This window comes from Hippocampus zosterae, chromosome 3, assembly GCF_025434085.1.
Source record: "Hippocampus zosterae strain Florida chromosome 3, ASM2543408v3, whole genome shotgun sequence".
In the NCBI taxonomy this organism is placed as follows: Eukaryota; Metazoa; Chordata; class Actinopteri; order Syngnathiformes; family Syngnathidae; genus Hippocampus; species Hippocampus zosterae.
The window spans coordinates 11,629,454-11,649,071 of record NC_067453.1 but is presented as its reverse complement, the minus strand read 5'-3'; the positions used below and the strand labels follow the sequence as shown (position 1 = coordinate 11,649,071).

At 42.4% G+C, this 19,618-nt stretch overlaps 2 protein-coding genes across 3 annotated transcripts; one reads left to right on the top strand and one right to left on the bottom strand.

Moving 5' to 3' along the window:
* Window positions 1-1,615: 1,615 nt before the first annotated feature.
* On the bottom strand, window positions 1,616-6,105 carry LOC127598192 (purine nucleoside phosphorylase-like). Its single transcript, XM_052061845.1, has 2 exons — window positions 5,739-6,105; window positions 1,616-3,222 (listed from the first exon to the last, which is right to left on the bottom strand). Exons 1-2 carry the CDS (start codon window positions 5,905-5,907, stop codon window positions 3,002-3,004), a joined length of 390 nt encoding a protein of 129 aa, XP_051917805.1. The 5' UTR covers window positions 5,908-6,105; the 3' UTR covers window positions 1,616-3,001.
* A 1,402-nt stretch (window positions 6,106-7,507) lies between these two features.
* On the top strand, window positions 7,508-17,525 carry uri1 (URI1 prefoldin like chaperone). 2 transcript variants are annotated; one of them, XM_052061740.1, is made up of 11 exons: window positions 7,508-7,898; window positions 9,003-9,037; window positions 13,679-13,757; window positions 14,186-14,321; window positions 15,475-15,566; window positions 15,650-15,713; window positions 15,794-15,989; window positions 16,049-16,256; window positions 16,336-16,487; window positions 16,567-16,807; window positions 17,004-17,525. In XM_052061740.1, exons 1-11 carry the CDS (start codon window positions 7,830-7,832, stop codon window positions 17,193-17,195), a joined length of 1,464 nt encoding a protein of 487 aa, XP_051917700.1. In that variant the 5' UTR covers window positions 7,508-7,829; the 3' UTR covers window positions 17,196-17,525. The 2 variants fall into 2 exon arrangements, with proteins under 2 accessions (XP_051917700.1, XP_051917701.1); XM_052061741.1 differs by lacking the exon at window positions 7,508-7,898 and adding an exon at window positions 7,925-8,436.
* The last annotated feature ends 2,093 nt before the right edge of the window (window positions 17,526-19,618 follow it).

The window sequence follows — 19,618 nt, the reverse complement described above, 5'->3', positions numbered from 1 at the left end:
GGTGGCACAGTTACTTGAAGTTGCAGAGCAGAGGGAGGAAGGAGGAGACGATACGGAAGCCCGTAGTAGCGCCAAGTCAAGCAAATCCCGTTCGATACGACGGAATAATGTACTCTTAAAGTCTGAAAAACGTGCCAAAAAATGCAAAATACTGCTTTTTAAATCAAGAAATCCAATTAATAAGATGTTGAATTTAGTTCACCCTTTTGATCCGGCCCTCCATCATATTTTCTGGTTCTCACGTGGCCCTATGCAAAAAATAATTGCCCACCCCTGGGCTAGAGGGTCAAATGATTAGGAGCTTGTACGCCGGGTGAAGCTCTGTAAAAGTTGGATGAGAATCGTACGTTATGCGGATGAGTATTTAATTAAAGTATGTGAGCAGACTTGAGTGAGAGGGGCGATGGGGAAAATGAACATGTCGGTGCTTGGCCAAAACTTGACATGTTGTGAAAACACCTGCAAACATTCTCGCCTGGCCCTCAAGGCAACTGCTTAGCTCGTAAAACTTCTCACAAGCCTTGTATCGCCTGATGTCACGGGAAAAAGATGTTTTCCCATCTGGTTGGTCGAGCGCGAGGAGGCAGAGGAGACGTCGGTGTTTGGGTTGACAGAAAAGGCAAACGAGCCTATGGGAGATAAGCCGAAGGGCGACGAGCCTTCTGGGAATAAGCGTCCGATTGTACAATTCCAATGAAAAAAAAAAGCACGGTATTTTTGTTCATTGTTTTTACTTATCACAATGACCGTTTCCAGTTCATTTTTTTTGTCCGTGAATTTGTCACGTTTTAAAATGTATAATTTTTAAAAAAATTGTTTTGAATGATCTGCAGTAACTTTGATCACTATTTTATTCGGTTCTTCGTTACTAGTTGATCCGAATTACCTTGACGTGACAGTTTCATTCCGAGATGTTACTTTGCATATTACTTTTTCACAAATATTTTATTTTGTACTTTCTAACTTAACATTTTAAATACTTTGCCTTGTATTTGACTCTCTCCATTTGTCATTCCCAGATTAGAGGTTGTTCTCAAAGTGAGTGAGTACATTTTTAATTATTTAATGTTCAGCTGTATTTATCCATCCATTCATGCACGGGTGTCAAACTCATTTTTGTTCGTGGGCAACATTTTAGTTACCGTTTGCCTTGAAGGGCATGACTGAAACCAAATTTTAAAAAGTCAATCACAGTTTCTTCAACTATTGTTTAAGCTACTCTAAGGAGGGGTTTGGTTATAAGAAAATGCTTCCAATTCTTCTGTTATTTATTACATGTCAGCATTTTAAATTTTGCTCGAGGTTTTAGCAAGCATGATGGAAGTTGATTTATTTTCGCGGGCCACATAAAATGGTGTGGCGGGCCAGATCCGGCCCCCGGGGCCTTGTGTTTGACACCTGTGCATTCATGTTTGATTTCCTCAAGTTGATGTGTTTCATTCATGTGGATGTTCATGTCACATTGAATTTATTCATCCATTCGTTTCACAATTTAATGGCTACTTGTTTCAAAAGCCTTCAGCGAGCATTTTTTCTTGTAGGACTAATTAATTGTAGCTATAAGCATATAAAACTAAATACACACCTGGAAAAAAAATCACACAGGACATTTAAAACTGTCAATGTAGTGAGTCCTTTTATGGCAAAAATAGTTTGAAAACATCAACTGAGGACACTGATCAGACTTTTTGTTGTTGTTCCCACGGTTTTGGTCCATCCCCACACTACACATCTTCTATTGATATACACAAAGTGTATTTGTGTATATCAATAGATCACAAATACACTTTGGAGATAAATATTCGGTCACATCACGCCTTTTACAAAAATCCCTTGACCCAATTCTGTCATCGTGGAATAAATCAGTGAGTGCACAAATAGAGTAAGAGCATTTCAAGTTGAGTTCTGCTTTTTGAGTGAAACATGACACAGCAGAGAAAGTAGAGCGTGACTTTTTTAGCATTCAATGTTTCATCGAGCGGAGGTATGTGTTGATGTATTAACCCTGGACAGTAGGAGGCTAACAAACTTGGATGCAAACTTGCAACTTAAAACTCATCCGCTTGTTTAGAATGTGGAGTTCCATTTTGGTGAGGAAAATGTACATTTCCTGGTGGAGTTCATTTTTCACGGACATTTGGGACTCATTTTAGAATGCTTCCAGTGTGTTTTCCGGTGGTGGGTTTCTTGACTTTCTTTGTGACATGTCTACGTGAATACCAGTTATGAGCTTGGTTGGCGCCCCTTCCAATTTGGTCTCAAAAAATCTCTAGTTTGGAGGAGCCCAAGGAATGTCCTAAAATGGTCGCTTCAAACCCAAAATAGCACACTTCCTGCTGCTTCCTTGAGAATTTTACCGCATAGTTTCTTAAGACTTTTTTGTGGGTCTAACTAGTGATGGACATGTGTGATAAATGTCACGTTTCTCAGAGAAACTGGCTTTGGGGATCAGGAGGAGGATTTTTAAAGAATGGTTATGAACCCAGGAAATGGTAGATATTACCCGTAGAATGGCGACTTTGAATCGCAATGGTAGACTTCCTGTGTCTTTTCGGGCATGGTTTCTTGGGACGTTTTGGAGTGTCCACTCCGAATAAAAATTTCAATTGAATTTCATGTTGCTAAGTCAAATACACTTTGAGTTTGGTTGATTGGAGTTCTAATTTTGGAACAAAAACCCTCTCGTTTGTCTTTGAAAGGATGCCTGAAACTGTCACGCAAATGTTTGTTTCAAACCCTAATTGGAATACTTGCTGTGACTTTTCCGGCCTGGCTTTTTGAGACTTTTTTTTGTGGGTCTCATCATGATGTTGCTCTTAAATGCAAGTGGCTTTGTTGGCTGGATTTTCAAACAAAAATCCAAAGGGATGCCACAGAGACGATTTTTGGGTTTAATGGAAATAAATATTTGCCAGGATGAACGTACCAGCAAATAATGCTTTGTTTAACTGTATTTTTTAAAAATCCTCTTAAATGGCCACTTACAAAAACCCTGCCATCCTCACAAGGACTTGTTGTGGCACAGCTCCAGGCGGCCAACCAGCGTGCTGACCAGTCGCTCGAGCTGCGCTGCCCGCTGGCAGCCCGTCTCCAGGACCTCCTCGTGGTTGGCTTTGGCCTCGCTCTCGTAGTCCATGACCGCCCGGTTGGAAATGAGCGACACGGCCAGGCAGCGCATTCCGGCGTGACGCACCGCGATCACCTCGTGCACCGTGCTCATGCCTGCGGTAATGTGCGGAGGAACATTTGAAACTTCAGCCGACAGATCAAAACTCATTTCCAATTGCGCCTGAAGGCATCACCTGTCTATGAAACACGCAGGGTAGAACCGGCTCATTTCTGGACGTTTTTAACAACTATACTGAGTTTGTTTTGTGATGTGTTGTGATTTCAGACTGTCTTTGAGGGCAACGTGACGGGATTAGATAAGAGTGCATTGTCTGTTGCTGCGGGAGGTTAAAAGCTACGATTGTATTTCATCTAATTATTTAGGCAGATGTCTCCTTATCTGAGTACAAGGCTAGACGAGACAGGTTTTGAACAACACTTAGCTGTTTTGAACTACGACTCATAACCGTCGCTGACGGTGCAGCGATACACTCGTCTGACTTGTGTGCGGGCAGCGTGCGATCGCGGTTCCCAGTCAGTGATGGATGTGGGTGTGAATGGTCGTTTGTCTGTTTATGTGCCCTGCAACTGACTGGCAACCAATTAAGGTTTTTAGTTTGCCTTACGCCCAAAGTCAGCTGGGATCAGCTCCAGCAAATCCTCGCGACCCTTTTCAGGTTAAGCGGTGTTGAAAATGGATGGATGGATTTTTATAACGCACACTTTAAACCCGTCCTTGAAGATAACACCAGAGTGGGCCAGAGTATTTACTTCATGCCAAAACATGTAAAATTACTTTGTAATTACATTGATCAACTGAAACAATTTGTTAATTGTTTCCTAATGTTAAGGGATTAATATTGGTCAAAATGACAAATAGTCTGTCCCTGGCATGAAAATGGTCGCCTAGCTAACAGTGCTAGCTTAGAAAATAGGGGTGTTCACATGGCAAGATTTGGTCCGGTGCTACGCCGGGGCTGCCCCGGTAGAGCGTTCGCACGTGCAAATTAGCTCCGGCGTTGCCCCGGAAAACAGCTTACACCGGACCAAATTTGATCCACCTCAGGGAGGTGGTTTAAAAACTTGCTCCGGAGCAAATGCTTATTTGCGAAGCAGCACCAATGTAAATTTGCACGTGTGAACGCAACTGGGTTAAATTTGCTCAAGAGCAAATGCTTGTGAATAGTACGTACGGCGAGAATGAGTTGCTTTCGTGCTCTGTCGGACTTCCGTTATGTGTTTGTTTAATAACGACAAGACTTGGCTGGTAACATCTTTCATTTTGTAGGAGACTGGACTGTCTCGGAGTTTGTGTAGTTTGTTCCTTTGTTGTGTGTTCACAACCCCCTTCCCCCATATAATTTATTTTGTGCTCTTGATTTTCTGTTTGGCGCATTACGTGTTTGCTTTTCTCAGTGTCATTGAAGTCATCGTTGATTTACGTTTTCGGGGGCGGTCACTCTCGAGCAGAAGACACGGAGACCGAGAAGGAGAAGGACGTGCTTGTCCAGTAGTCGCTCGAGTTGTGTATATGTTTTTAAAAGAACCAACACGACAGCTCATTTGTTTTCTGTCATTTTGCTCCGCTGCAGAAACTGCCGTGTGAACGCAAGTGGGGCTGCACCTGCGCTGTGCCGGTGCTGACACGCTCAGCGGCTTTGTACGTGTAAACGCTCCACACAATTTGCTGCGGTGTAAAATATATCGCAACAAAATACATCGGTGCAGCGCCGGAGCAAATGTGTGCCGTGTGAACACCCCTAATGTCCAAGTCAAGCAAGTGTTAGCGAGGATCGGCTAAACATGTTAGCTACAAATGATTTGAGCTCATATAACAGGATGTGGGTGGTATGTGGGTGTTACTTTTTTACAGCGTCATCAACATTTTTTTTTATGTAAACGCACGTCCTTTTCATGAGAAATGTACCGGTAGGCTAAAAAGCGCAATGAGTTGGACAAGCAGCTATACAAAGGCAGAGAGTTGGTATACTTATTTAAAGCCATCAATCACACTATTCTTTTTTTTTTTATTCCTATATGGTAGGCTAAAAAACATTTAAGTTTTCATTGGACGATAAGAACAGAAGTCTTCTAATTCATGGTGAAGATGTTTGCGGCCTGTTGTGTCAAAACTATCAATTCTGTCGTCAATTTAAAAAATGTCACAGTTTTGGCAAGAAAAACATGACTTCTATTCATTTTTAATTTGAATTATGTTTGAGTGACAGCTTAATCACAAATGATTTGCAGTATTACGACTCGTGGATGCATTTTGGGGGGAATAAAATATAGGCATGCTCTTTAAGTGATAGTTTAGTCTAATATAATGTCCTAAATATTGTGTTATTTGCATTTTCTTACCATTTCCAGCCTGCTACCCTTTTTATTCGCCACTGGATAATCATGAAATTGAAAACGGCGCGCATCATGATTCAAGAAAATGTTCCGTTATAACTAGCACACTATTTTATATTAAAATTAGCAATGAAATTGAATATTACAAGCTATTATATAATAGAACGGAAAGTTATGAGACAACCATACCCCCCCCCCCTTTTTTTTAATGAAAAATGTTCAAAATTTGGACGTGACATGATCTAACAACTCAAATCAAAGTGGCCCGTACTCACCCAGGGCGTCGGCTCCGAGCTGACGTATCATGCGGCACTCTGCGATGGTCTCGAAAGAAGGCCCCCCGATGACGCAGTAGACCCCCTCGTGCACAAAGTCACCATAGTCCAGCTCGGCCACCACCTCGTGCGCCAGCTTGCGCAGCTCGCGGTCGTACGCGTCCGACATGCAGGGGAAGCGCACGCCAAACCTGCACACAGACAGGAGGTGAAAATCCACTATTTAGAAAGACCATAAAAACAAACAAAAAAAACACACACACGCAACACGCTTAAACTTATAAGACACATGGCTGTCATTTCTGACAGGAAACCGGCAAATTGACCAACAGTGTGTCGACACCAACATCACTCAGCCTACTGCTAGTGTGCACACTAAGCCCACAATAGCTGTGAGCGACACAAACTGGCTCCTCCTGTTTGTTGGCTCTTAAATGACACTGAAGTCAACAAACCGTAAAAACAAACAAAGCAACAGAGTCATCGGGCACATTACTGTCACTGCCTGCCTTAAGATCCAAGTTGACAGTAGAGAGTGCACCTCGCAACGAGTATTTTCTAGAGAATTTAAGCTTAGGAGAAAATGTCCATTTTTAAAATAAGATGATTTAAATTTTTTTTTTAGATATGTAGTAATTTTGGATTCCTGATGGAATATGTAGAGCTTTGGGGCTAATTTTTCATCCATGGGGAATGTTCTTTTTTTAATTTCGGGAAAAAAAATAGAAAACTTATTTTCAGGGAAGAAAAAATTATATACAGTACATTTCAATTGAAGTAAGTAATAAATAAATACATTTTTTTCAATATCTGGGCATTAAGAAATTCAATTCCAATCTGACTGATACACCCGCGCTGCAAGGAGAGGTACCTCCGTTCGTTGCTGCCGACTATTGTTAGGCTATTGAATAGACGGTCCTGAAAACTTTGCGAGATCTCGCAGTTTTTTTTCCTTCCATGTCCCCTTAGGGGCTCCGTAGAAATTAAACCATCGAAGTCAGGAAGAAGAAATAAAAATAAGACACCTATTTATTACTCGAAATGTTAATCATCATGCGTGATTTAGTAATCTATCTTATAGCAGCAACACAATGTTTAATTAGAGCAACCACTATAGCGTTGGCTCTGTATGACGATGTCCATCATTGTATGTCACAAACATTTTACGATCGTAACTATAACAAACAACGATTTCCTTGTCTTGAGCCGTATTCTTTAGGGGTGAATGATTTTCACAACTACTCTTTCTTATCATGTTTATTTTAAGTACTTCGATAAGATATAAAGGATAGTTTTGGGGAACTTAAATCTGTAGTTAACAGTCTATCCGATATTTGAGGCAAGTGATGTGGTGGTGGGGGTCTAGAATTAGTTTTTTGTAATCCGATGATTGTGCAAATAAAGATAATCTAGATATCAATTGTTGTGTGACAAATTAAATTAAAATGATTCAAACTGGTTCTTGTCGAGAACATTGTCTCCGTCGCATAGCAGATTTGCTAAAATGCACCGACAAATAGTGAGCTAAACTCTATGACATGCAGGAAACGACGTTTCTTCAAAATAAAAGCTCAAGTGCTACCCTGAAAGTTACAACGTGTTTCACACACCAGTGCTAGCAAAACTATTTGAATTTATGGTGAAATGATTTTATGTTTGTTTCAGATATTGTTTTGGGGGACAAGCTTGCGAGGCAGTCATCCATATCCTCTTGTTTTCGGTTCGGTAATGATTTATTCTGAAAATAACTCGCAAAACAAACAGGATGTTTTGCTTTAACTCCAGCCGAGTCAGTGCCATTTCGTAGTCTGATGGAGAGTGGAGACGTCGAAGAGGTATCTTTTTAACTGGGCATCTTGTCTTTGCTTTTTTTGGAGGGGAAGGATGCGGGGATCCTGAAATTGGAGTGTGAGATGTTATTGCTTCCAAAAGTGAGGATCATTGCCGCTGACACGTTGATGACTTCGACTAAAGTGGGTCCGAGAAGAGGCTCCTGCTGCACTCATAAACACTTCTTTAGGACTCACAACAACCCTTGAGCTTTGTTTCTTGCTCACCAAAACTACCCAAAAATATTGCTCTGCCATCGAGATGATAAAGAGTGAAATCAACATGGAGGACCCCGGCGGAATTACCAGGCTCCGAGAGGAACACGAAAAGGTAACCAATAAGGATGACAAAAAGCATATACAGTACGATCGTATTAAAGGGGCGTCGAGTCGAACCCCAGCTACCGACCACACGGTGGACCAGGGGGGCGCGTTTTTGGACCACGATTGGGCCAACCTTATTTCTGTTGTGCAATAAACAGATCACATGGTAAACCAGTATCATGTTACGTCAATCTTGTACCCACGACGTTTAATTTTCCAGAATCTACTTTGTAAAACCACTTGAGCTCACAAGTCACCGTCTCGATCGTTTTACCCAAAAAGAAAATCAGATTCACGTTTCGTTTCATTTAAGCATGGCGTGTAATTAATCAAGTCGACGCAAGGCTGCCAGTTTAACCTTTACATGTCTGCCGTGGGTAAACGAAAGTGAAGGAGTTGGCTAATTAGCTAAGCAGGCTAACGTGGCGTGTAAGTGTTTTGCATGCAAACGCGCCCCTAACCTCCCCGCTCTACTCGACTTTTAGAAATCACAACACACAGTAAAGGCACATGGAACTGCAAACAATAGGATTTTCCAAGATACCGTAGGAAGTTATACTGATGGCCGTGATACTAGTATTGTCATTGACATGAACAGTAAAAAAAAAATTACCACTTCCTGATCTTGTTTGTATTGCGTCATAAAAAATGACCACCTAATTGACGATCTCTGTGTGCGTGTTTTTGTTTTTGGTCACAATACTACTGCGTGACAATTAAATCGCGAAACGCGTTATTATAGCCCATTGTTGTACAAACAGGCGTTCAAGGGCAAAATGACTGTCTTTACGTTCCTAATAAAGATAAGAGTACGTGTGCCTCCCAGAATTTAAATAGTTGTTGTGCATCATTATACCTCAGGTGTACCTTATTTTGAGTGTATTTTTGAAATATTTATTTTTAAAAATATATTCTGGGTGTGGATCCCAGGTGTGAGTCTTGGTCTAGTATTACTAAATTTCCCATTGTATGAATTGCTTGTTGTTTCACAAGATCAGTCAACAGAAAAAAATAGAAGTGGCCATTTTCCAGAAATACAGTACAGTTTAAATTTCACAATTTATATTTGCCCATCATCATATGTTGTGAATTCATGTCCCTGTAATAACAGGTGGTGAAGGACTGTGAACGTCAAATTCAGCATTGGTAAGTATCACTACTTAAAGGCTAGCACTGAGAAATTCTGTGTTGTTAAACGCTGGAGACTTCATTGTACAAGTAGAACATGCTGTATATCTGTAAATAAAATAAGGAGAAACTTTCTGGATCAGAAACTTAAATGTCGATTCTTAATTTAAATGAGTATCAACCAGTTTGAAGGGGGGGGGGGGGGTATAAAGCGAGCATTGCTTTTTAACTGACTATATCACTCCATCCATTCTCTGATCCGCTTATCCACACAAGGGTCACGAGGCGTGGTGGAGCCTATCCCAGCTGTCTTTGGGCAGGAGGTGGGGGACACCCTGAACTGGTTCTCAGCCAATCGCAGGGCACACATCGACAACCAACCATTCACGCTCACACTCACACCAAGGGACAATTTAGAGTGTTCCATTAACCTGCCACACATGATTTTGGAATGTGGGAGGAAACCGGAGTACCCAGAAAAAAAACATGCAGGCACGGGGAGAACATGCAAACTCTACACATGAAGGTCGGAGCTGGAATTGAACCCTGCACTGCACCATGAGACCTAACCTGTCGACCACCGGGCCGCTAACTGAAAATAGGAGTTTCATATTGTGTTGAAATGCATCCAAAGTGCTTGGAGAGGTGAAATCAGCCACCAATTCCTAAGCAAGAATTCATAGCTCTGATAGGCTAGCATAACACCCCTCTACTTTGGCGCAAGGAACAATTTTTAATGAATAATACCATCAGGTGTATAACCCCCTGTCTGCAACTGTATTAATTTAGTGAGCATGTTGACCAGCGTGATCACATGTATATAACCAATTTACTATGCCTCTGTTCTGTAAGCTGTTGCAACTGTAACAAAGCAATTAACTACTGGAATCCAGATGTCATTAATAAATCTTGCACACTTGAGAGTTCCCTTCATGAACAGATGATAGGGAGTGGGTGTTAGACAAGGTGGGGGAGATGAAGTACAAATACCTGTGAGCGAACCGTTACTGATTGAGTCTTCATTGCAGTCTAATTTCATTAGTGTAAAAGCATTTGACGAACTGGACACTGTAAGATGGCAGTGAACACTCTAAATCAGGCATGCCCAATACGTCGATCATGATCGACCAGTAGTCCACGGACTGGGCCCAAGTCGATCACAAGGGTTGTAGGGGGAAATGGGTGAAAAAACATTTTAGTGTGTCTGCATGTTATTAATACTAGATATGCTTGTATTAGTGCACACTGCACCCTAAGCATCCCATCAATTTCACTCCAAAAAAGTATTAAAAAATTAAAAAGCATTTCACCTTTAACCAACGGTGGTGAATGATCTCCATCACCGGAAGTTGTTCGCAGTCAGCCATTGCAGCTTGCGATCAGAGCTGTTGCAGTCTATCTTTAATTATTTATTATCCATCCATTCATTTTCTGATCCGCTTATCCTCACAAGGGTCGCGGGGTGCGCAGGAGCCTATTCTAGCTGTCTTGGGGCTGTAGGCAGGGGACACCCTGAACTGGTTGCCAGCCAATCATGGAGCACACAGAGACATACAACCATTGGCACACGCACACCGAGGGACATTTTAGAGCAGGGGTGCCCAAACTTTTTGGATCGAAGATCTACTTTTCGATCAACTAACCTCCCGGGATCTACCCTTACCGGCGCGCGCACACCCGCACACGCACACACACACACACACGAACGCGCACGCCATGATGAGAAACGGCCTGAAATGGAGGCATACGACGCACTTTTGCAGCCTGTTAACTATCGTAACTCACACGTACCGTTTTAAAGTGTTTCCCTGGGCCCTCCTAGATTCCTATTCTTTGCTCGTGCCCTCGGTGAATTGAACACGAAGCAAACTCTGAATGAGAATCATGACGATAAAAGATAGAGCGCAACAGCTCTGATCACAAGCTGCAATTGCAAACTGCTGAGCGCTAACAACATCCGGTGATGTAATCACGCACCACTGTAAATTTAAGGTTTACCTGCTTTATTTAATTTTTATTGAAATATTTTTTTGTGAAAATGAGACTGATGAGATTATTAGTGTGCAGTGTATATTAACACAAAAAATATATTACTGAGATGTACAAAGATGCAAAAATGGTTGTTTTTTTTCTTCTCGACACTGCTCGGATCTACTTGGGACCTGTCTTAGATCTACCGGTAGATCAGGATCTACCTAATGGGCACCCCTGATTTAGAGTGTTCCATTAACCTGCCATGCATGTTTTTGGAATGTGGGATGAAACCAGAGTACCCAGTGAAAACCCACGCAGGCACGGAGAGAACCTGCAAACTCCACACAGGAAGGCCGGAGCCGGAATCGAACCCTGCATCTCTGCACTGTGAGGCCGGCGTGCTAACCAGTTGAGCACCAAGCCGCCCTATTATTATTATTGGCATTCAAATTTTATTTCATGTACAATTCACCAATGGCACTGGCAAAGAATGGGAATCTGGAGCGCCAGGAAAAGCATTTTAAAACGGTACACGTACTGTACGTACGCATGATAATCTCTGCACTTGCTGCAAAAGTGCGTCCCATGCCTCCGCTTTTCACAACCTCACAAGCTATTGTATCTACCTGATTTTTCTGTTTCATGTTAAGGACTGTTTTGGCTGCTGCTTATCATGGCATGCGTGTGTGCATGGGTATGCGCATGTGTGTATGTGTGGCCGTGCAGTCATGGGTCGATCACGGGAAGTTGGTTGCTTGAAAAAGTAGATCTTATGTGAAAAAAGGTTTGGCACCCCTGCTCTAAATTGTCCATTGATTTGACTGTTAGGGTGAATGGTTGTTCGGCTATGTTTGCCCTGCGATTGGCAGGCAATTAGTTCAGCGTGTGCCCCTCCTAATGCCTCAAGAATGATGGATGGATGGATGGGTTACAGTTTTATTTATGTGTATATTTACAGTATATATTTTAAATTTCAGAAAGCATCAGAACATTTCCCCACTATGAAAATCAATATTTAAATAGGAAATTGTGTTGTCTGAAATGCATACAATAATTGAATGATTGAACCTTCCGCCCCCTATTTTTGTTCTTTTAATATACACAGGATCTTCACATTAAAATACACAGGGAAACTGTAATGAGGCACTGTAAAAATAAAGAAATAGTTAACTTCAGGCTACTCATTCTCATTGATAAAACATGAGCATTTGAAAGTAGCTTTGTGACAGTGAAAACCTCCCCCAAAGGTTTTGCCATTGCCAGATTACTAACTCTGTGAGCCTGGAGTACTTTTTACTCTGTTCATTGTTCATCTGTCTCCATTGTAGATATATATGTAGCGGTGGCATTGCATCTGTCATGATAAATGTCATTATTTTTAGTTCCAAACAATCCTGCACCAAACTTCTCTATCTCTCTCGCAGTTTTGCTCAATGGTGACAATTTGGGGCTGCTGTAATTAGGCTTCATGTAGAGTAGATGGATACTATGTTGGCCTGTTGGGAAGTTTCAGGCCAGACTTTATTTGTGCCCTCTTCCAATTGCCTAAACTGCCCAAATTCCACAACATAAGCCAGTTGAGTTTAACCAGTGATGGGCAAACATTTGTGCCCAAAGGCTAAGTTTGATTTTTATAATGGAGAGATGGGCCTGGTCATTTGTATATGTGATTTAAAAAATGGAAGTTAAAATGTGTGAATGTAATTCATTTATGTTAAAATGATTCAATTGTATTTTCTCATTATATTACAATTCATTTAATCATACTTGATTATCCAAATTTGTAGTCAAATAAAAATTATTCATGTACTTTTTGATATACATTTTTTAGAAATCTAATTATAAGAACCATGATTTCATTGGGGGCGGCCCGGTAGTCCAGTGGTTAGCACGTCGGCTTCACAGTGCAGAGGTACCGGGTTCGATTCCGGCTGCGGCCTCCCTGTGTGGAGTTTGCATGTTCTCCCCGGGCCTGCGTGGGTTTTCTCCGGGTGCTCCGGTTTCCTCCCACATTCCAAAAACATGCGTGACAGGCTGATTGAACACTCTAGATTGTCCCTAGGTGTGAGTGTGAGTGCGAATGGTTGTTCGTCTCTGTGTGCCCTGCGATTGGCTGGCAACCGATTCAGGGTGTCCCCCGCCTACTGCCCGGAGACAGCTGGGATAGGCTTCAGCACCCCCCGCGACCCTAGTGGGGATCAAGCGGTTAGGAAGATGAATGAATGAATGATTTCATTGGAGAAGTGGATAGGTACAATTTAATTAACAAATTTTATCGGGGATAAGAAATATAATGGGGTGCTTAAAAATGGAAATCGTTGGTGAGCTGGATTAAGGAATGGAGTGGGCTGAATTTGGCCCATGGAAAAGGTTTTATCATAACAATTCTAAGCTGTGGTTTATTTATGTGCGCATTGGTGTTAAGTACTCACGCTTTTTTTGTTTGTTTTTTTAGCTTTCACCTTGTGAAGTCAGAGGACAAGCCGTACTGAGAAAACTTGATTCTGTTTCCTACTAATATAAATGCATTACAGTGATCCCGTGTGTCCACTTGAGTACTGTACTGTTGTACATGACCCCCCCCCTCCCCCTCCTCCCACCCACGTTGTTCTGTGCTAAAACAATGTGGGTACCTTTTTTTCTTGCACAACCTATTACAGTACTTCTGTGTCTGTAAATCTATAGGGAGAAGGTCTCAGGTGATTACGATGCCCTGAAAGAACGCCTCAAAACTCTTCCAGATAGACTGTCTTATGACATCATGGTAAGTATGAGGCTCTATAAAAATATATAGCGAATATACAAAGTGTCCAGAGTTTCCACGTTTTCTGATGTTACAAAATTGTATTGCAAAATACATTACTCTTCTTGTTATCATTTTGGTTAAAAGTCTACACACGCCATCCTATACAGCACTGACAAAATGAAACCCAGTTTTGCTGTTAGTCTTAATAATTTATAGGAATAAGTGTTTCGTTACATTTTGTAAGAATGCAGTAACACAATAAAATGTGGAAAAAGCACTGTGAATACTTTCCAAATGCACTGTACACCAAGAAGAGCGGAGAGTATTTATTTTTGCGTGTGTGCAGGCGTGCACACACGCAAAAAGAAATACATTCACAGAAATCTGGCTTGCTTTATGCTCTGTCCTTCATCTTTTGTCTTTCCATCCCTTGTTGTTCTGGGTAGGTGCCGTTTGGCCCTATGGCCTTCATGCCTGGGAAACTGGTGCACTCTAATGAGGTCACCGTGCTACTTGGTGACAACTGGTTTGCAAAGTGCTCCGCCAAGCAGGCTGAGAAAATTGTCGACCATAGGATGAAGTGTGAGTCTCCTTTTAAATCTTGTGACGCACCCACTGTGCAAAGACGTTGGCACGTTTGTCTAAAAAATTAAAATAAAAAATACTCTGCACCCAGCAGAGGGCGTTGTTACATCAATCACAGAAGTCCTGCTGCCCAAAACAGGAAAGGGGAATTATTTGTGGCAGTGTTTCCCAATCTGTAATTCGCCAAATAGCCATTTTACACACACACACACACACACACACACACACACACACACACACACACACAAACTCATTGAACACTAACAAAGTAAAAGAGCGCATATTGAAAAACACTCAACTAATGATAGCTTTGTGTGGATGCAAATGAGCCTCAGTCAGAAACCAGGATTCTGCTTTAAATGGTGAAGCTTCTGCGCGTTTTTCATGTCTGTGTTGATTGTGCTGTCAAGGCTTGATGATAATTTTGAGGATTCACCATGAAGACAAAAGTGGGGCAAGGGCCAGAGTATTGCTACTTGCAGCTCTATTTTAAATATTTTTTGGGGGTGCGTAACCCGAAGCTTGTATAATGCACGAACTTGCTCTGATTCCAATTCATACCACAACATTCTTTGTCTGTGTGAAATAGAGAATGATAATGTGAATGGGATGCATGTGACAATATTTGATGAGAACATTTTGGCAGTGTTGAGTGAAGCAGAAATATCCTGCCTCAGTCCATCATGAGCCCCACCTTCTCATCCCAATCTATCCCCAAATCTGCCCCTGCCTGCCCTGCTATTACAGAGCTAAGTGGTGCAATGCAAACATAGTGAGCTGAAATGTGTCAGACAGCGATGGACTTGTCAGGCCTTCTGTGTTTGACCTTTTCTCACTTCCACTTGATGCACACACTGAAGGGGCTCCGCATTGCCATGGAAACAAGGGCTCTGCTTGCGTTTTGTAAAAGGGCTTAATTGTTGTGAAGATTTAATGATCCGGAGTGGTATTTGGGCCAGAGGATATTTTCTACTGTTTAGTGTCATGATTTCCCCTCTCCACTTGCAGAGCATTTTAAACATTTCAATCATTCTGTTAAATGTTTAGTTTAATTCTCCTCCCCCACAGCCATGTGTACACATTACTTTTCATCCGTCTGCCACTATCAACCAGAATGGGAATTTTAATATCTCCAAACCTTTTGTTGCAGATGTCAAGAATGAACTTTGCGGTCTGTCCAAGACAATGACAAACTTTGAAACCAGAGTAGGAATGGTGAAGGACTGGGAAAATACGGTCACGGTACGTTGCTTAACGTTAAAATCAACACGGTATCAAAACTTCCCTGAAACGCAATGCATTTATGGAGTCTGCCTTCCTTTTAGGAAAAAGGGGACTATGTTGACATTAGAGAGGTGATTGGAAAGAATGACGCCACTGTCACAAAAGGTATCATTTTTGTTTGCCAGCACACTAGTGAATCCTATGCAAAATCATATCACATTGAAATGTAAAAATACTTCATTCAGGAAAGCGTCGAGTGGCTCACAGGCCAAATTCCAAGCCCAAACTGGAAACTGTGGTGGATTTGGAAGAGGAAAATGAAGGCAGCGGAGAAGAGGCCCAACAAAACGGAAGCACGAAGAGTTTCATGACGCAGGAGGAGTTGTGGGCTCGACTGGATGAACTTGAGAAAATCGAGGAAGTACAAAATGAGCAGGACAGGTATGTTACCGCGCCTGTTGTTTCACTTTCAGGTCATTCATTGCAGTTTGTCTCTTTAGCTTGTCTGATAATGCGAACGTTGGAAGTGAGGACACTTCATCATCTTCCTCGGAGGATCGGAACGACACGGACTCCCCCACTGCATCTAATGGACTTTTTGTGAAATCCCACATCAATGCGCCCCCCAGTGGAGAAATGAAAGAAGACGACGAGGAGGACCACAATCTACCGACCATTTATTTCTCCCACACAGTTGAGCCCAAGAAGGTCAGTGTGATAACTGGACCGTTGTTTTGGAAATGTGTTCCCAGGCTTCGGGTTAAATCCAAATCCCGCTTTGCTTTAGGTGAGGATCAACACAAGTAAAAACACCACTCTCAAGTTCAGCGAACGGAAAGAACTGAAGGAACATTCAAAGCGTAAAAAGAAAAACGGTCACCAAAACGGCCACGCTCATCACGACGTTCACAAAATCCAAACACCTGCAGACATCTACAGGTTGAACCATCATCTCTGGAACGACATTTAGTGCAGTTAAGCGAATACAGGGAGTTCATATAAGTATATTTCCCATCAGGTTGTTTGTGGACGTGAGGGATGGGGAGCCCGTACCTAAAAAGTCCATTCTGAAGTCACGCAGCCGCGAGAACAGCGTGTGCAGTGACACAAGCGAGGGAAGCGCAGCAGACATGGACGAGCGGCGGATGATGGGCCGTAGCTTCAGCCATGATGAGAGCACACCCAGCGACAACAGCGACAGCCTTACGGAAGAGGATAGCACCAAGGGAATGCCATGGCATCCTGCAGGAAAGTTTGAGGTGAAGCAGACCTGGCTGTGTTTTTAGATTACTGATTTGGTGATTCTTAAACCTCACTGTAGTGCCTTAGTCTTGCTTCCACCAAGTGGTACTGTTCGGTTCAACTTGCTGCCGCACATTTTGAAATACCTCATTCTGTTCTGCATCAAATCAACAGGCAATTTGAAACGTTTATACTTCTGTCTTTGTTGTCCAGGCCTTCTCGGGTACAGTGGTGGAAAAGGACTCAATGCCCTTGGCTGTTCCCTTCCTTACCATCAGTCCTCCGGCGTTGCCAACCATCATGGAGCGGAAACTGGAGGAGGTAGCTTCGCCTGACGTGGAAGCTCCTCAGCAGCCTGTAAAACGGATGTCGAAGTTCAAAGCTGCCCGGATGCAGCAGAAATGACCTGTCTGTACAAAGCATTTCTCAAACTTCTTTATGCACTCTAACATCATTCAATCCCCCTCTAAACAGATGTAGGCTTCTGTTAGTATAAAGGTTAATTAATTGGTGAGTCCGTCTTCCATACTTGTCATGAGGTTTTTCTTTTGGCTGTTGATTGTTTTGTTGGACTGTAAACTTTGCCTCCGGCCCACATATTACAAATCCTGTCCCAGCGATAGCTCACTTTTCTCCTGCTCTCGACCTGCTTAATGAATGTGTTGGTTTATGATTTGCTTTGTGTCGAGGCAGAAAAGATGAATGAGAAAATAAAATAAATGAATTTGTTGACAAGTCACGCCCCTTATTTTTTGCCTTCAAGAAATTATCTTTCTTTGCAGATGACCCTTTGTGGGCATTTGTCAGGAACCCAATTGATGCTATTCCCACCGACCTACGGAGCACATTGCCGTTATTGTTTTCGCACGTCTTCACTACTACTGCAATAAAAGAGCAGTCAAACTCTACATGGGAGAAATGTTAGCTCAAAGCTAGTGTTTATATGAAGATAAACATCATAGAGAAACAGTGACAACCGTGCACGATTTAGGCGTAGTTTGTAATTGTCTCCCTAAAACAAGTCAGAAAAAAATGACTCCAGTTTTGAGGCTCATATGACTAGGAAAAGTAAAGACTCATGATCTCTTGTTATTGTCGTTATTTCTAAGATTTATGTTTCACAATTCCAAATTGGTGTAATCCACATTGTTGTTTAATCCTTTTAAGTTTTAACGGTTCAACGTTGTGTAACTAGCCGTTCGTTATTTGTGATCACTCCATGACGCTCGCATGTCTTCAAATATCTTAGAATGATTTTGAGGCGGATCACTCTTCAGACATGACCCGGGTGCGGACTCAATTTGCATTGTTTTCGGACATGCATTTGAACTCGCGCACAAACCACCAAACTTCATTTTATCCCAAGCTGCTTTGATTAAATCCGTAGCTTGTGAGCTTGAAAGGCTATATCATTGCCCTTTTTAGTTTAACCGTGGGAGTGCAGGTCTCTGATAAGAAGCTTTTAAACAGATCCTTAGGTGACTCGGCCCTTATTTTCCTTCATCTGGATTATTTCACCAATATGAAAATCCAGGTAGCATGAGACGGATTAGGCAATGCTTAACATGCTAACGTTGTACCGGTGAGACACGATCAATGGTCTTAATGTAGGTTAATCTTCGAAGGTGTATGCTCAAACAGAGCAGAACTACTTTTCAAAGAAAATGAGCACATAAACTGGGATGAAACACACAAAATCTACATTTCAGGGATTAGGGGGGGGGGGGGGGGGTTAAATGTTGTGTGATTATGGATTCAAACAGGTATTGTTATCCAGACAGGTGCTGAGGGGGCGGGGGGGTCGAAACTTGCAAATGTCAAGGACACTGAATCTGCTTATTTTAGCTTGTGATACCAAATAGTATTTAATGTGAAAGGGTTGTATAACTCCAGAATTCACACAAAGAGCCTGTAAAGGATTTTTTGCATTTTTCACCATTAGCCTCGGGTGAAAGTGGAGAACATGCTTAAGTGAACTATTGTCCTAAGATTTGGTGTGATATAACAGCTTTGCAGCAATCTACGCTCAAATTGAATGCAAGTACTCAATTTCACCTCAATGAACAATTATGTTTAATGTATTATGTATTTTCTTTGCACCGGCTATTCTGGCTAGCGGCTACACACACACACACACACACACACACACACACACACACAAAAAATCCTCATCTGACCCCTCGGGTGGTGTCCGTCCCTCATTCAGCTCGGGTCCTCTACCAGAGGCCAGGAAGCTTGAGGGTTCTGCGCAGTATCCTTGCTGTTCCCAGCACTGCACATTTCTGGACTGAGATGTCCGATGTTGTTCCCGGGATCTGTTGCAACCACTCATCTAGTTTGGGGGTCACTGCCCCGAGTGCTCCGACCACCACAGGCACGACTGTCACCTTTACCTTCCAGGCTCTCTCCAGCTCCTCTCTGAGCCCTTGGTATTTCTCCAGTTTCTCATGTTCCTTCTTCCTGATGTTTCCATCACTTGGGACCGCTACATCCACTACAACGGCTTTCCTCTGCCCTTTATCTATGATCACGATATCTGGTTGGTTCGCCATTACCATCTTGTCAGTCTGGATCTGGAAGTCCCACAGGATCTTCGCTCTGTCATTCTCCACCACCTTCGGAGGTGTTTCCCATTTTGACCTTGGGGTTTCCAGTCCATACTCCGCACAGATGTTTCGGTAGACTATGCCAGCCACCTGGTTATGGCGTTCCATGTAGGCTTTCCCTGCCAGCATCTTACACCCTGCAGTTATGTGTTGGATCGTCTCAGGTGCCTCTTTGCACAACCTACACCTTGGGTCTTGTCTGGTGTGGTATATCTGGGCCTC

Coding starts and splice junctions, on each gene's coding strand:
- uri1 (XM_052061740.1), top strand. CDS start 7,830: ATGATAAAGAGTGAAATCAACATGGAGGACCCCGGCGGAATTACCAGG. Junction 13,758..14,185: donor GACTGTCTTATGACATCATG/GTAAGTATGAGG, acceptor TGTTCTGGGTAG/GTGCCGTTTGGCCCTATGGC. Junction 16,257..16,335: donor ACACAGTTGAGCCCAAGAAG/GTCAGTGTGATA, acceptor GCTTTGCTTTAG/GTGAGGATCAACACAAGTAA.
- LOC127598192 (XM_052061845.1), bottom strand. CDS start 5,907: ATGTCGGACGCGTACGACCGCGAGCTGCGCAAGCTGGCGCACGAGGTG. Junction 3,223..5,738: donor GCTCGGAGCCGACGCCCTGG/GTGAGTACGGGC, acceptor ACATTACCGCAG/GCATGAGCACGGTGCACGAG.